This window comes from Hoplias malabaricus, chromosome 3, assembly GCF_029633855.1.
Source record: "Hoplias malabaricus isolate fHopMal1 chromosome 3, fHopMal1.hap1, whole genome shotgun sequence".
NCBI lineage: Eukaryota > Metazoa > Chordata > Actinopteri > Characiformes > Erythrinidae > Hoplias > Hoplias malabaricus.
The window spans coordinates 13,965,146-13,981,187 of record NC_089802.1 but is presented as its reverse complement, the minus strand read 5'-3'; the positions used below and the strand labels follow the sequence as shown (position 1 = coordinate 13,981,187).

At 40.7% G+C, this 16,042-nt stretch overlaps 1 protein-coding gene across 1 annotated transcript; it reads left to right on the top strand.

Moving 5' to 3' along the window:
- The first annotated feature begins 2,400 nt into the window (after positions 1–2,400).
- trim8b (tripartite motif containing 8b) lies at positions 2,401–14,411 on the top strand. The gene is made up of 6 exons (XM_066665701.1): positions 2,401–4,388; positions 10,670–10,765; positions 11,102–11,335; positions 12,112–12,143; positions 12,227–12,342; positions 12,465–14,411. The coding sequence occupies exons 1-6, from the start codon at positions 3,810–3,812 to the stop codon at positions 13,106–13,108; spliced, it is 1,701 nt and encodes a 566-aa protein (XP_066521798.1). The 5' UTR covers positions 2,401–3,809; the 3' UTR covers positions 13,109–14,411.
- The last annotated feature ends 1,631 nt before the right edge of the window (positions 14,412–16,042 follow it).

The window sequence follows — 16,042 nt, the reverse complement described above, 5'->3', positions numbered from 1 at the left end:
GGCCTCTAAGTGGGTTGTAGGCGGGGAAAATGTTGCATGACAGTACTCGGTTAGGGCTTATATGGATGACATAATGACGCTAATGACTACTGTGCCTTGTACTGGAGAACTTGTGCCTTGTACTATTGCTGGAGAAGTTAAATGATAATCTAAGGTTGGCTAGGCTGAAAGTTAAACCACGCAAGTCTAGAAGTCTGTTGATTGTCAAAGGAACACTTGTGCAAGAAAATGTTTTGATGGAAGGAAAAATGATCCCTACAGTACTGGAGAGACCAGTGAAGAGTTGAGGTTGATGATATAGTGCAGTGCTAAATGATACTGAACAAGTTGTGGGACTAAAAGTTGAACTTGTGAAGGCTGTTAATAGCATTGATATGTGGTGCCTGCAGTTTTGCTTACCTCCTTGTATTAGGTGTCCATTGACAGTTTATGATGTTTCAATCACAGACGTAGAGATGATGGAAAGGGTTATGAACAAGACCATAAGGAAGTGGCTAGGGGTGATGCAGTATTTAAATAGCATGGCATGGTATGGGAGAGGGATACTGGAGTTACCACTCACAAGTTTAGTTGAAGTATTTAATTGTGCAAAGGTGAGTCTTGAGTTGATATCAGGATTGAAAAATGTAGTGGTAAAAGCAGCAGCACCAGACACAAAAGCAGGAAGGAAGTGGAAGAAAGTGGCCATGCAGGTAGCCAGGAGCTCATTGGAGCTAAGGGATGTGATTTGCCAAGTACAATATGGGAGAGCAGGCCTTGGGTCGGGTAACTCAGTGGCTTTGATGGGAGAATCCAAAGAAGCGAAAGATTTCCTGGCAAGAGTTGTGGGCGATGTAGGCAAGTCGTATTACGTTTTTGCTTGGAGCAACTTATGATGTCCTTCCAACTCCACAAAATCTTGGACAGTGGGTAGGAGAAGACCCTAGTTGTGGATTATGTACATGGGTTGTTATGCTGAAGCATACACTATCGGCTTGTAAAGTTAGTTTGTCACAGAGTCAGTATACATGGAGACATAATCAGGTGCTAAGGGTTTAGCATGTTTGTTGGACCACAAATGGCTAGAGGTTAATGCACTGACGAGTGGCTGTAGTAATAAAATAGTAAAGTTTTCAATAGCAATGTTTTCAAGAACGTGCACAGGCCACAAATATTCTGGCACGAGATTAGAATTTACTGGTGGACGTAGGAAAAAAAGCTGCAGGTCCCAGAGTGTATTGTGTTAACTACACTGAGGCCAGACATGGTGCTCTACACTTAATCTAAACAGATAGTTTATTTCATACAGTTAACAGTTCCATTTGAGAATACAGTAGATTAAGAATTTGAAAGGAAGAAACTGAAGTATGCAGCTGATGTGAGGGAACACGGGTAGCAGGCACATGTAACACAAGTCAGCCACATCCCATGCTTATGCAGTTTGGCATCAGGAGCTGGAAACGAAGGGCAGCTGTGAAGGAGTTATCAGAAACAGCTGAAAGGTCTAGTCAGTGATTGTGGATAAATGAGCACAGATTACTTGGGGAAATGCACTGTAGAGATGCTATTGTGATGGTGGGTGATGTAGCACGTAAAGTTCACATAGAACTGGTTGTACTGAGCATGCATTAACTGTGCCAGTAGGGCTCGGTACAGCCGTAGGCACCAGGGAGGTCAGTGTGGATTTACAATTGTTGCTGGTAAAGGGTAAGGTAGGAATGTAAAACTGGTTTGAAGGGGAGTGGGTCTGGGACACCAGACTTCACTGTTGAGCCTTCTGGAGGTGTTGTGGGCTAAATTCAGTGCTGATCCTGGTGGGCCACTGCCCTGCACATCTGATGCAAATAATCAGTTAATAAACCACCCTGTCTAATGTTAAAGTAGGAATTAAGTGATGAGAAAGCTACAACATGCCTGGCAGTGGCCCACCAGGACCAGGACTCAGAATCACTGCATCAGGCCATCAAAACACTGTACATCAGAGCACTGTATAACACCTCTCTAAATGACTGAATTAACCATTTAATTTGATACACTATTAATTCCTTTAAAATGTAACTGAATTTACATTTTGAATTACATTTACCCAGTGTATCTCTGATTGTATCTACGCCAATTTAGTGAAATCACCGCAGATCATTCTGTAGCCTCTGCTCGGCCATGTGGTCGCCCTTTTAAAGGAGACTCATCCTCTTCCTTCAGAAGCCCCTCCTTTGTGTGTGTGTGCGTGTGTGTGTATGTATATCTCAGACTATGAGGAGTCACGTGACTGGCGGTGTGTTTGTGTGTGTGATAGAGAGAGAGAGGGAGAGAGAGAGAGAGAGAGAGAGAGAGAGAGAGAGGTGTATGTGTGTTCAAACTCGGTCTCTGCATTCCTGCTCTCATCAAAGGCTGTTGCCTGTAAAAGAGGAGGAGGAGGAGGAGGAGGAGGAGGAGTGATAGATTAAAAATGGTGAGATAGAACATGGTGAGATAGAAGAGATCCGCGGACGGACAATAATCCTGGGAGTGGATGTCGAGAGCTCGACGGAAATGAAGGAGAAAGCGCTGGGTCTCCTAGCCCCGCGCTGATGGCTTGAGGACAGACAAACGTGGAGAGGTTTCGTTTCGTCGCTTTCTTTTTTCTTTTTTTTAAAAAGGAACGCAAGATGGCAGATGACAGGAGCGAATAACAAGGACAGGACGGCGCCGTTCCCTTTAACCTGTGAACGATCTGTCCGGATATCTGGATGCGTTTCGAAGCCGGACACATAGCGATGCAGTTAGCGTTAGTTGAGCTCCGACTTCACGCTGGATATAAATAAGGTTAAAGGGACGCTGGGTTTGTGTCGGGTCGGTCTCCTCTCGGGTTACGGCTTTAAAAGCACTGTAACGCTACGTGTTTCGGTATCTACATTAGCTCAGCGGTACATTCAGCTCGCTTTAGTGAAGCTGTGTTTTTCTTTGGGCCGATTTGAAAGCCCAGAATAGAGAAGTGTAGAGACGGGCCATTTCCCGGACGTTTTGGACCCATGTGTGATTAAGATTTGAATGGTGTGTGGATTTAAATCGTATTTGTTCCACTGACGACGACATATATAAGTTACCAGTAGTATATCCTCTACATTTCCACACTGGCTGTAACTAGAGGAAAGGTTAGTAGAGTGTAGCCGTAGCTAGCACAGTGCTCGAAGTGGTTAACGTTCACTCCGTTGGTATTTCAAGTAAAATGAAAGTAACTCAAGCCTCTAGTTGGCTTCGGTTGTGGTTGTGCTTGTTAGAGGATTAGCCTTAGTTAGGTTATTCGGGTAAACGGAGGGTTGTTTCATAAAAGGCTCCGTTCGTGACCTTATTAACATTAAACTCAGTCTGTTCTCGAAAGACCTGGTGTTGTTAACGCGCTTTCATCGCCTGAAGCTGACAGTTCACATCGTTCACATTCAGATGAGTCCTCAGATTACAGCCTGAACACCTTCAGCGTTTTAAACAGAGGAGCACAGCCTAAGCCCCCTGGGAAACACGGGAGACTACTTTAAGGCCTGTGGTACACAGTGACTCAAAAGTGGGTGATCAAATGTGGCCGAGTGTGCATACTTCCCTCAGCCAAACAGACCCCAAGGTCTGTGAGAGACTGTGAGAGTAAGAAGCAGCAGAAGGCCGCGTGATTTCCCGTGTACTTTTCGATCACTTTGGACAGAGGAGGAACAGGATCTGACTGCATGGGTTTTATAAGTTCACTTCTCCAAAGTGACTAGCCTGTAGTCTTCACATGAGCACTGAGACGAGGCAGCAGGGGCCCTGAGGAGTAGAAGGAAGGAAACTTAAAAAAAAAAAATAAATAAATAGCCGAAATGGCAGACAACTGGAAGAACTGTTTGGAGGAAGAGCTGATTTGTCCCATCTGCCTGCATGTGTTCTCGGAGCCCGTGCAGCTGCCGTGCAAGCACAACTTCTGTCGCGTTTGCATCGGCGAGGCGTGGGCGAAAGACACGGGGCTCGTGCGCTGTCCGGAATGTAACCACGCCTACAGCCAGAAACCGAGCCTGGAGAAGAACCACAAGCTCTCCAACATCGTGGAGAAGTTCAGCGCGTTGAGTGTGGAGAAGGCCGCGGCCCCGGCGCCGCTGCAGTGCGCGCTCTGCCGCCGCGGGCCCGCGCTGCCCGCGCTCAAGGTGTGCCTCCGGTGCAAGGCTCCGTGCTGCCAGTCGCACGTGCACGCGCACCTGCAGCAGCCGTGCTCGAGCGGCGGACACCTGCTGGTGGACGCCGGGGACGTGCGGGCGTGGATCTGTCCACAGCACGACGAGTACCGGCTCTACCACTGCGACACCGAGCAGGTGGCCGTGTGCCAGTACTGCTGCTTCTCCAGATGCGCCGCCAGCCACGGACACGCAGTCTGCGACGTGGAGGTTCGGCGCAATGATATCAGGGTAAACAAAGTACACCCACATTCAGCACAGAGCCAGATGATGTGGCCCGTCGCATCATGATATGTATCGTGTTATTGTGGCACAGTGAGGCAGACCCTAATCAGCTCAGGGTTTCCCAACCATTTGGCCGTGGAAGGTGAGTGGACCACAATGAACGTTGTTGTGGTCTTCAGAGCTACACTGACGCCCAGCAAGTGGTCCATAGTGGGCCGTCAAAGGCAGATTGTAATAAAAACCAATAAACCTGTAATTGACTTAATAATAAATATGAAAAAATAAAATGGCTTTAGAGGGCAAGAAGTGTTTAATAGCTCTGCAGTAATGACACACAGCAGGCCCATTGCCCATATTTAGTTACAATTTTCTCAAGAATTAGCTTGCAAAAAAAGCTAATGTGGGCCTTCATTAACATGTTCTAGTTAAAAATAGGTTGTTCTTTAGTTAGAAAAAGCAGGAACCTCTGATCTGTTTCTAGGTGCATGGGAATACGTTTTTTTTTGTTGGCTCATAACAATAGCTTATACGTTTTATTGAAAGGAAAAATTGACAGCAGCTTAGTGCTTGTGGCATCCAAAATTAAATCAGCTTATATAAATGTATCAGTATATACCCCCCCCCCCCCCTCGGTGCTCCCCTCACACAGCTTGAAGTCTCTATGATGCACCATGGATTTTAAAAACAATAAATTCCATGATACAGGAATATGTATGCACATTAGTGTCACATTAGCATCAAACACTTGGATGCTAAAAATGAATCAGCACATGTGAAAAACGCTACTTTTTATGTTGGCTTTGAAAATAGCAATACTCTACTCTAATATCAGGGGTATCAGGTCTCACTGTGACAGATCTCCCAGGCTCATCTTTCAAACATTCAGAGTTTTCAGAGAAATAACTCTGGCATATTACTAAAAAACTGACAGTTTGACAGAGGTGACTGCAGATTGTGTAGCTGTTGCTAAGCAGCCAACTGAAGGATAAAAACAGAGTAATGTTTGCTAATGAAGGTGTGGACGTACAGTACATCATTTGAGCAACTGTTGAGATTTTGTCATAATTGATCATGATGGCCCTCCTAGTAACTTTGACCCCTCAACACGTCCATAAAATCCAAATAGTTATCTGGGCCTGTAATGACCCATTTACAAACTTACATCACAAGTTCAGGTTGCATAATTTTTTAAATGAAATGAAATGAAATCACATAATAAACCAAGTTAAATCCAATTGAATAAGGCTATATTTTAAAAAAATTGGCATTTGGATTTCTTAAATCTCTTATATAAAATTTAGCTTTGTCAGCTATTACTGGCCAATTCTATACTTGTGAGTCTCCCCCAAACACATTCAATGAACTTCCTGTGAGATATGCTAAACCAATTCATCACGTCTCTTCAAACTGATGCTACTGCAATGCCAAAGGGGAATGTAAACTGTGCAAATCTGTCACATCAGCTGTCAGATGCCCATGCTAGCTAGCACTGTGGACAGATAAAGGAGGGAGAACAGGGCCATCCTACCCACCCAGACAACGAGTCCCATTGTGACTCCAGGCCTCTCAACCTTGGGGCTCTCAATGGGGATCGTACAATCTCATCTGTTGATGATAGGGCCACTGCAACACCCTGAAGACCCTAGTGCAGGCTGCTTCACAAAATATAAAATAATGAATATGTAAATATAATAAAATTTCAAACAGGAGCTTTAAGCTTGCAGCTTTATGACGTGTATAGACTAGAGAGTGAACAAAACATTTCACAGTTTTAAGGCATCAACTTTTTACCTCATAATTTCAGAAAAGATGAGTCTTTGCAATTACATTATCATGATGGGAACATGTTACTTGGCCAGGACCATGGGGCATTGTGTCACAAAATGTTGTATAATATGACATGGTAATTGCTTTTTAAAAACGTATATGTATGTATATCATTAGCCCTGAAAATACAGCATTTCATTTTTCAGTTTCACTCTGGAATGATTTTGTAATCTTCAGTGTTTCGTTTTGCTTGTTTACAAAGTAAAGCATTTGCTGAAAGTGGAATACACATTCCTTAAAATGTTTGCTTCCATAAAAATTGCTTCCTTCCATTTCCTATACAGTTATGAGGTTTTTATTTATTTATGTATTTTTAATTGAGTTTATCTTTTAAGTATTAGCCCCAAACACTATTTATATATTTTTTAAAAGCTGCTTCCTCACTCAACAGCCTGGAAAAAGAGTTTTATGAATGTTCTGAACTCTCCCTTCCCTCTCTCCCATTTTACTTCCATCTGAGTGGTAAACAATTGGGTAGAACTGTGAACAATACAGAAGCGCTCTTCTGGGCTTATCTCTCCAGCACAGGTGCATCCTTGCGTGGCATTTAGGGGAGGGTGCGGGGGTTGTGACTGAAGATTTAAATGAGGAGTCTTATTTTCTGTGGCACAGATGAAGGGAAAGGCCTGATTTGGATTTCAGTTGTCTTTAACAATGTCTTGCATTTTTTAGGACCCATTTGCTATATAATGACTACAGTTTTAATATTTTGCTGTAATCAGCTAGAGTTTAAAAAAAAAACAGTTGGTATACATGGACATCAATGGTTTGGTCACTTAATGAATAGACTCCTGTGAATAAGAATAATGTAATTTTATCCCCTGGGCTTGTGGCAAAGAATCAAAATAACTGGCTGGCGACTGTAAATTTACTTGGAGGCAGGGTTTCAATTAGTGCTGGGTGATATGAGCCACGATTATCGCGATTCATTGTACATCTTACCACAATTACGATTACTGAACGATTATTTTTGACCCTCATAGTTCAGTGATGCGGCTTGAACTGTAAATATGCCCCATTATTAAAGCTGGGATATTTTTTTTTCTATTGTTGCTGGGAGCTTGTTCCTCTCTTGATTTTTGAGCACTGTTCATATTTGCTGTGTGATTGTGCTTTGGTTGCTGAAGCTGTTTTTTCTCAGTGTTTACATTTGACTTCTTTTTGTTCAGTGTCGTATTAATTATAGTCAAAACACAGTACATCCAAACCAGAGACGCAGTGTTTTTCTTTGGTACGTGCTGCTCAGGTCGCATGGTCAGCCTATGCTTTTAGGTTGCTTCCATGTGGCAGATAGGGGCAGAATCATGTGACTGCAGATTGGTAGCGTGGTTTTAAAGGGACAGTACATGAACACAGTGGGGACATAACAGAATAAAAACAATTGACATAATCGATATAGACTAGATGAAAGAATGTCAATTCATTTTTGATTAATTGCCCAACCCTATTTTTAGTTTTAGATCCACAGCAAATATAAGACTACGAGAGACTGTAATTCTTTTATTATTTATCATTTAATAAATTACTGCTCAGGTAAAAAATTTTATCACTCTCATATCTGTAGATTATTCATTCCAGTGCATTCTGAGCGATTTGCTTCAGTGGACAAAAGAGACCAGTAAGTGCATGTGGAGCTGAGGCTGAATGGCAGGGTCATCGGCTGTACCTGAAGGCATAGAAGAAACTGCCATGTTCATCCTGACCTTGATGTTGCCCTGAAATAACAGTGATTGTGTGCACCCTGCCCCCACTCCATGTGAGAGGGGAACATCCCTGCATGGCAATACCACTGCTGCCATGCAGTATTAGGTTCCGCCTTCTAGGCTTCTGCCAGCAGCTCAAGCTCATCAGTCACTACAATTAGGTCATAGACTTAGATCCTGACTCCAAAGACTGTCTGTCTCTTTTCCCTCTGTTCATGCATTTTGATTGTGTAAACTACAATGTTATATTCTGGACTGTGACTATGGAATACTTTTTAATATAGCTTAAAGCACTGTCACAACTTGCAAGTTCAGACTGCAAGGAAAATGCTAGACTTGGGAATCTTTAGGAGCCCTTTGATTAGATTAAAATTCAAATTAGGTTGCCATTAATTCGATTAAAAATGATTCTCCATGTATCTTGTTTTTGATGTTTATATCCTGCATTACAATCTGGTTTGACTTCCTTTACATTTTGCTTTTTTTCCTCTATGAGTCTATAGGAAGTATTGCTGGTTCCAAGGCAGTTAAACAAGGTCCCATATTTAGGTAAGGTCAGGTTTACAATGGTTTTGTGGACATGCAGAGACAAAGAAAGAAAAGGTCTGTGAATGGCAGTTTGTGAATTGATGTAGAGTCTTTCAAAGAGTCACAAAATTTATGAGAATTATTTTTGTCCCACGGGAAAATATCCAGTTATTTGTAGTACTAGGTTTGACATTGTTGGACTATGAATATATTCAATATAAACACTGGGTTATTGTTGCAGTTTATCATCTGGTTTATGGAAGCAGATGATATATGTAAGATTTATACAGTAATTTGATTATATTGGACATCTTGAAGAATGTGATTTCTAGTTGAGAATAAATGAACTGCTATGAGGAAAGATTTTTAAAAAAATTTAATAATTGAAAAAAAAATTAAAGTAGGTTATTTCAAAACAGTCTTAGGTGTAGTGTTATGTTGAGTTTTAAAACTGATTCATATTTTTTCCATGAAGAGGAATTTTGTGTGTAAATAAAACTTTTGTAAAATGAAATGTTACAGCATTAAAACATTGCTTATATCCGCTAAGTCAGTTAATGCACTCTGTGTCTAGATTTTAATTCATTTTGGGCTCATTCTAACTCTTTGTTCATTAAGCCGTTAAGTGTGCTGTCATTATGGATTCATTTGTTGTGTGAAAACAGTGTCTCAAAAAGAAATAGTTCAGCTACTCCAATCATTGTTTGTGATTGATGCAGTTAATTTTATGCTGAGGGCAGAGTCAGCTCTTATCAGTAGTGGTCACATTGCATGATTGAAGACCATCACTCCATAGCTCATCAGTCTGTGCTGACAGTGTTTGTCCCATGGTTGTTTTGGACCTCTCTGATCCTCATGGCTTGCTCAGACATATAATGTCACAATTTTTAGCTTTTTCTGCACAATTTAAAAGCCAGGAGTGAGCATTTCCTTGGCCTATATTCTAGTTTATGAATATTCCAGTGTAAAAATGTAACAATTCTTATTTGGTGTGTGTGTGTGTGTGTAAAGAGTTTACAAAAGAATATGGATCAAACCCACTGTGTCTAATTTAGTTTTTATATCTAATATTAAAGCTGATTAAAATTTGACAAGATGCAGAGGGCATATCTGCAATAGGATTCGAGATGTATATTTGTCATCATGTGATCTGTGGGAATGTTCCGCATGGTCATGTTTTGGGTTGAGACAGTGCTGTCCAAAGTGCATGTTGAGATTGCTGTGGGCTACAACTGAATTCAACATATAAGAAAGAGTTCAAAGAAGGATGCATTTTGACATGTCACTGATTTAGACACTGACCATTGTTAGAAGCTTTAAAGCATCCGTTGCATGGTGTGGTTGAGGTTTGTACTGGAGGCATTTTTTTATCTGCCAGCCAGCTTGCATTCATTACCAGGCTTTGCTCCAGTATACACAGAGCGAGGGTCACAGTGATTTGTCTCTCTGACACAGGGGCCGACAAAGACAAAATGGGGAACGATAGTGTGAAATGAAAGTGTTTCTTCTCTTTCTTCAAATACTCTTTGCTTTCAGTGGCTCTTTCTCTTCTCACCCTTGCCTCCTTCATAGTCTCCCCCTGAATATGCAGAAATTAAAAAACAGCTTTGTTGCCATGACAGCCTTTTCCTTTGTGACTGCCTTTTGCATCAAGCATTCGGTTAATTAAAACTAATTTTTTTTGTTTTGTTTTGTTATTTTTCCAGTTACCACCGAACTACTGTCAAGCGATGTGAGCCGTTTGTTGATTGTATTTCTCCTTTGTTTGGGAATGAATATGAACATGAACATAATTGAAATTCTTCTTCAAGCTGTCATACACTGAGGGGCTTTTGGAAAACTGTATTCATTGAACAAAGTGAAGAGGAAGTTAGAAAAATGAGTTCTGTTTCATACGGACAAACACTTTTTTGGTTTAGAAACTGTCTTTTCTATCTCTGAATAGCAGCTTTGGTTTTATGACAAAATGATTCAAATTTAAATTAATTGTCTTTCAAAGGAAGACAATCCATTTTAAGTTTGTTTTCTGTAATAGATGAACATAGAAGTGGTTACCATGGTTGAAACAGACTATGTCTTAACAATAAAATACAGCACACGATTTCAGTGCCATTGCTTTTGAGGTTTCTTGAGATATTTTAAAAGCTCATTGATTCATTTAAAGTCTGTTGTTTATTTATATATATGGTGGCTTGACACAGTCTTTCTCTTTTGTTTCTGCCTCTACAGCAAATGTTAATGAAGCAGCAAGACCGGATTGAGGACAGAGTTCAGGACATAGAAGAACAGCTCTACAAACTAGAGTCGGATAAATGTCTTGTAGAGGTGCAGTTCTATTCCTTCTCCATGTACTTGGTTGTTGAACTTTCCAGATGTATGACTATACCATGACTCTTTTGTTTACTGGGTAATCCATGGTCATAATCCCTGTTCATAATCCAGATAATCCACTGCTCATAAACATGTTATTACTGATGATGTTTTCCCCAACAACACTCTTGATATCAGTTGCTTGGTAAAGGTTAATAGAAAAGAGTTTTCTAAGGATAGATTGCAAATTTTATGGACGATGCCGTAAACTGTTCTTTAAGCATTAACATAGAAATTCTCTTCATAAAGCCAGTATCATTTGCCATAACGTTCTTGCCGTTGCTTCCTCAGGACAAAGTGCAGCGTCTGAAAGAGGAGGTTCAGCTGCAATATCAGAAGATGCAGCAGCTTCTGGAGGAGGACCTGGGGAAGACCCTGGAGGTGCTGGACCAGGCTCACTCCAAATTCTGTCAGGAAAACTCCTCACAGGCTCTGCAGCTAAACCAGAAACGGCAGGAGGCCAAGAAACTGCTCGGCTCCATACAGATGGTCTTCGATAAAGCAGAGGATATCAAATTTATGAGGGTGACTCCATTTATTCTGTGTTTTTTGGGTTATTTGTTTCTAATACAGGACACAATAATATTAATAAGGTTTTGTTGTGGTGTAATTGTGTTAACTGTCCTCATGTAAATTGACCATATGTGGAAAAACTGTATTTTCCACATATGGTCAAGGATTGCTCATAGTTGAGGGAATTTCTTGCTCATTTGTTCTTCCTTTTCTTTGTAAGGTAATTGCTTCTAAAAGCTGTGAAGACATCTGGCTGTGCTGGTTTAACAAATAAACTGAGGGCATTGGAATCTGGTTCACCCTGAGCACCTGTAAAATCAAATCTCTTGTTTAGCTGTCCATGTTTAGCCATTTTCCCCTCTAAGTTTAAGCAGAAATGCATGACTCTGACAGGAAAAAAGGCTTTACATTTTCTTTCCACAAGCTGTGGTTCCTGTAGTATGTCATTTGTATCTTGGCAGAAGAGACGCTATTGTACTTCTCCTTAAAAATTCTGCCATTACAAAAGGGGAAGAGCTTAGTATCGCTGTAGCCTTTCGTTAAAAGTGTCTCCTGGGAGTTTATGACTAGCTAACTACTAAGTTACTTCCTTTGAAAATGCCTGTGAATTGTGACTTTTACGCAATGACGCAGTGGTGTTACTGGACTTCAGCACCTTACTGTCTTTTCCTTCTACATTAGCAACTTCAGCTGTTCTGTTTAAATACACTTTTTCTAAGTGATGGGCAGTTTTGATTTTTACAATTTATTGGTAAATTCTATGTACTAACATTTGTGTTTTCTTTTAGAATACAAAGTCTGTGAAGATACTGATGGACAGGTAAGTCTACAGTGCCTTTTAGAACCTGTATGTGTCATCCTTCTTACAGGGGAGACAGTCTAACATTATCATGTTTGCTACAGGTCACAGTCATCTGTCGGCAGTTCCTTACAACCTTACAAAGTGGGCAGCCTCAATTCTAAGCTGTTCCTCTCAGAAGTCTCAAAGAGAGAGAAAACCCTCTGCAAAATGCTTGAAGGTAGACATGAAATAATAATCCCTGCACCACTGTTTCATATGTGAATTATTAAAAAAAAAACACCTCCTTCTCCTTTGTTCCCCTTTAATACAATCTCTTTCCTCTTTTGCCTTTTGTGTCAGCTCCTTTCAGTGCCCCTGCAAACTTTTTCCAGACTATTCCAGCCTATCTGTGTGCTGAGAAGCGCAGGCACTCCATGGCTTTCCCAGATGGTGCAGGGAGCAGCAGGTCCATCTCTAGCTTCATGGAGTCATCATCCTCCTCAGGCACTACTGCTAAGCAACCTTGCCTGGGTCTGGCTCCGGGCCCTGCCCCGGGCGAGGGTCAGTCCTCACAGCAGGCTCTGGGGACTTGTGCCTCAGCTCAGCATGTGGGAAGCAGCAGCTCTGCTGCCGGATCTCAGTCCATTCACCACTCCAGCTCCGTGTTTCCTCATTCTCATTATCCCAACGGCAGCGGCTCTCAGCTGCCTCAGTACGGAGGACGGAAGATTCTAATGTGTACGGTAGATAACTGCTACTGCTCTGGGGTGCCTTCAGTGTCCAACCACAGGGGGCACCCACCTTACCCTCGATCAGGCTCTTTCCCTTGGCCAGTAAGCTCACAGGAATACTCCCACCCACCACTTCCCTCTGCTCCCACCATGTCCCAGTCCCTCCAGAGCCTGTCCATGCGTGACTGGATTGACGCCTCGCAGTCGCACAGACACCCTGACTTCTATGGCCTCTACGGGCAGTCTTCCACCAAGCATTATGTCACCAGTTAACCCCTGCCTTCAGTGACTGACCCTCAGTCACAAGTTGAGTTATATTTTTTGGTCAGGGAATGTCTTAAAGTGAGCGAATGAGGATTTTTTTTTTTTGTACATAAAAAGGATCAATCATTACTAAAAAGAAGTAAAATTTACAAGACAAAGCATAACTTTGCACATTGTCTAGGAGCTAATGATGTTCCAACAGTTATGTTACTACTTAAGAATACAGAGAAATACAGAGCATTTGTAAAACCTACAGACAAAAACAGAATTCAAACAGTATGGTCATTGCACTTTTATTTGTGATTTCCAATTAAAACCTGTGGTTTACTACTTTAAAGTCAAATCTCCTGTGAAGAAAAAATGTCCATACCTACTACCCTCATAAATCTAGCCCTCTATATTTTATTTGACTCTTTATTTCATTTCCACAGAGGATCATAATAAAAGCAATGTATTTTTTTATGTTAATCACCTGTTTTTCTGCTTTTTAGCAGAGTTTGGACTTCCCTATTTTCCATGAGAGACAGCTATACTTATTTGCTTTTGGAAAAACAGCAGTATGGCATCATTGTTATTTGTCATAGGTATTTTTTTAGTTTTTGATGGACATGAAAGGAAGTTTTAGTGATGCAATATTATTTTCCTTACTTGCATTGTTCATTTGTGTGTATTTCTCTTCTGAGAGTTGACTTTTGATGGAATGCCCTCCTCGGAACAGCTGTGAATTCCAGGCCTTGAGCAGCTGTCCAGCATGTTCCACCCTGATGGCTCTGCCTTGTACCCTGCAAAACCACACAAAGTGCTTCTTTAACCCTTTATGTGAAACCTGGAATGTATTTGGTTTCATATTTTATTGTTGTTATCCATATCATTACTTGGTATTTTAGACCAAATTTTAATATTATTGAGCTAATGGTTAAAATATAAAACATTCTAAACGTGGATTCTGGTACATTCCTCACACTTTATTATCAATGCAGCGATCGTTTCTTTTGATTCATTTCTTTTTCTGTCACAAAAAAAAAAATACAAATAAGTATCTGGCTTCCTGTTTTGATATTGATTGCATGTGGGAACATGTCTCTGAGTACCTGTAGTAAAATAATGAACCCACAAGAAATATAAAATGACTTGGGAAGCAGGGAATGATGTTTTTAACAAACATCTTCAGTAATGTCTAAAACTGACCAAGGACTCTCAAGAGGAGAAAACGAGAAACTGATTATAATTTTTTTTGTAAATATTTTGTGAAACTCACACAGAAGACTTGTAATTTGGAAAGAACTGTTTCAAATAAATAATGATTTCCAAATAAGAATGGTTCATTCTTGTGATGTGCAGTTTTTTTGTATATCGTTTGTTTGGCTTATCTTTTATTCAATCCTCAAAGCATATGAAAAATTACTGTGAGCCATTTAGTGAATTAACCTGGTCATAGTGCAAGATAAAGGCTGATATTCTGTGTTAAAACTGAGGATATGAAGGATGGCTCTGAGATTAATAGAGAAGCAGAATAAAGAGAAGTCATATAACTTATGTCTCGGTTAATAGGTGTCTAAAGAGGGATCTGAGGTCAGTTGCCATTATTCTCTGATTTTCACCTCTTAGCTGACAGTAACCGACACCACATATTGAAGGTAATCCATTTTGAAAGTGAGTCTTTGTATTGAATTTAAAATTTTTATTTTAGAAATCTGAGGATAAAAGACCATTCTCAGAATGATGTGTCTTTGCTTTTGTGGCAGTAACAAATGCTGAATTGAATGTGAGAAGTGATGTAGTGTTGGGCTTTGCAGATAGTGCTGCATTGCAGTCAGGATCATTCATCAGAACTGTTACTGCATGAGAAATTGCAAAAGGTGGGTGTAATTTTCATCTGCTATGCCAGCACAAAAAATATATTCGGTGAGTTACCACAATGCAGAAGTGTGATGGAAAAAGATTACTGAACTAAATGTTTGCCAAAGAGCTTTGAGGCTACATTTGAGTTTACGTTTGGTGTGTGTGTGTGTGTTTGTGTGTATGCCTATAGGTTCTTTACAGAATGTTTGCATGACCTGTGATTAACTAGGTTCCTTTACCTCTGGGTTTTTTTCTTTTCTAAGGAAACAAAACAGAAGACAGTTAAAATATTTTGGGAACATCACAGGGCAAAAATTTGCTGAAATTTACAGACAGCAGCAGAGAGGGGAAGAGCTGACTAGAGCAGGAAATTCACTGATTTTGAAGGGCTTCACTGGTATACTAAGCAGCTTTGGGGGGAATTTTTTAAACAGATGACACAGATGTAAATGTCCCACACATCCCAATATGAAAACTTAAAAAAAATTAAATAAAATTATTTTTCAGGTGGCAGTATGTATGGAGGAATATGAGATAATTGATTCTTCATATTATAGGTATGTTTTGGGACAATGTCTTGCTAATAATTCAGTCATGACTTTTCCTTGTGACAGATGCAATGAGTTTTTAAGTCAGTTATTGGACTCATATAATTGTGACTGTAATTGTAAGATGTTTATAAGTAAAAAAAGCTTTCTATATGTGTAAACATATTTGCTTTAGCCCCAAGCTTAAAGAAACTAAAGCTCCAAATTGCCTGTTGCACATATTTTGTGTTTTGAATACTTATATGCACCTCAGCATGACCTTATGTGGTGACAAACTAATCTACCACAAGACCAGTGCTGCACAATATGTCATTATCTTTAAGAGTCTACCCAGAATCATTGGGCGCAAGGCAGGAACACACCCTGGAGGGGGCGCTAGTCCTTCACAGGGCGACACACATTCACTTACAATTACGGACACTTTTGAGTCACCAATCCACCTACCAACATGTGTTTTTGGACCATGGGAGGAAACCCACACCGACACAGGGAGAACACACCAAACACCTAACAGACAATTACTCGGAGCGGGACTTCAACCCACAACCTCCAG

Coding starts and splice junctions, on each gene's coding strand:
- trim8b (XM_066665701.1), top strand. CDS start 3,810: ATGGCAGACAACTGGAAGAACTGTTTGGAGGAAGAGCTGATTTGTCCC. Junction 11,336..12,111: donor AGGATATCAAATTTATGAGG/GTGACTCCATTT, acceptor GTTTTCTTTTAG/AATACAAAGTCTGTGAAGAT. Junction 12,343..12,464: donor CCTCTGCAAAATGCTTGAAG/GTAGACATGAAA, acceptor CTTTTGTGTCAG/CTCCTTTCAGTGCCCCTGCA.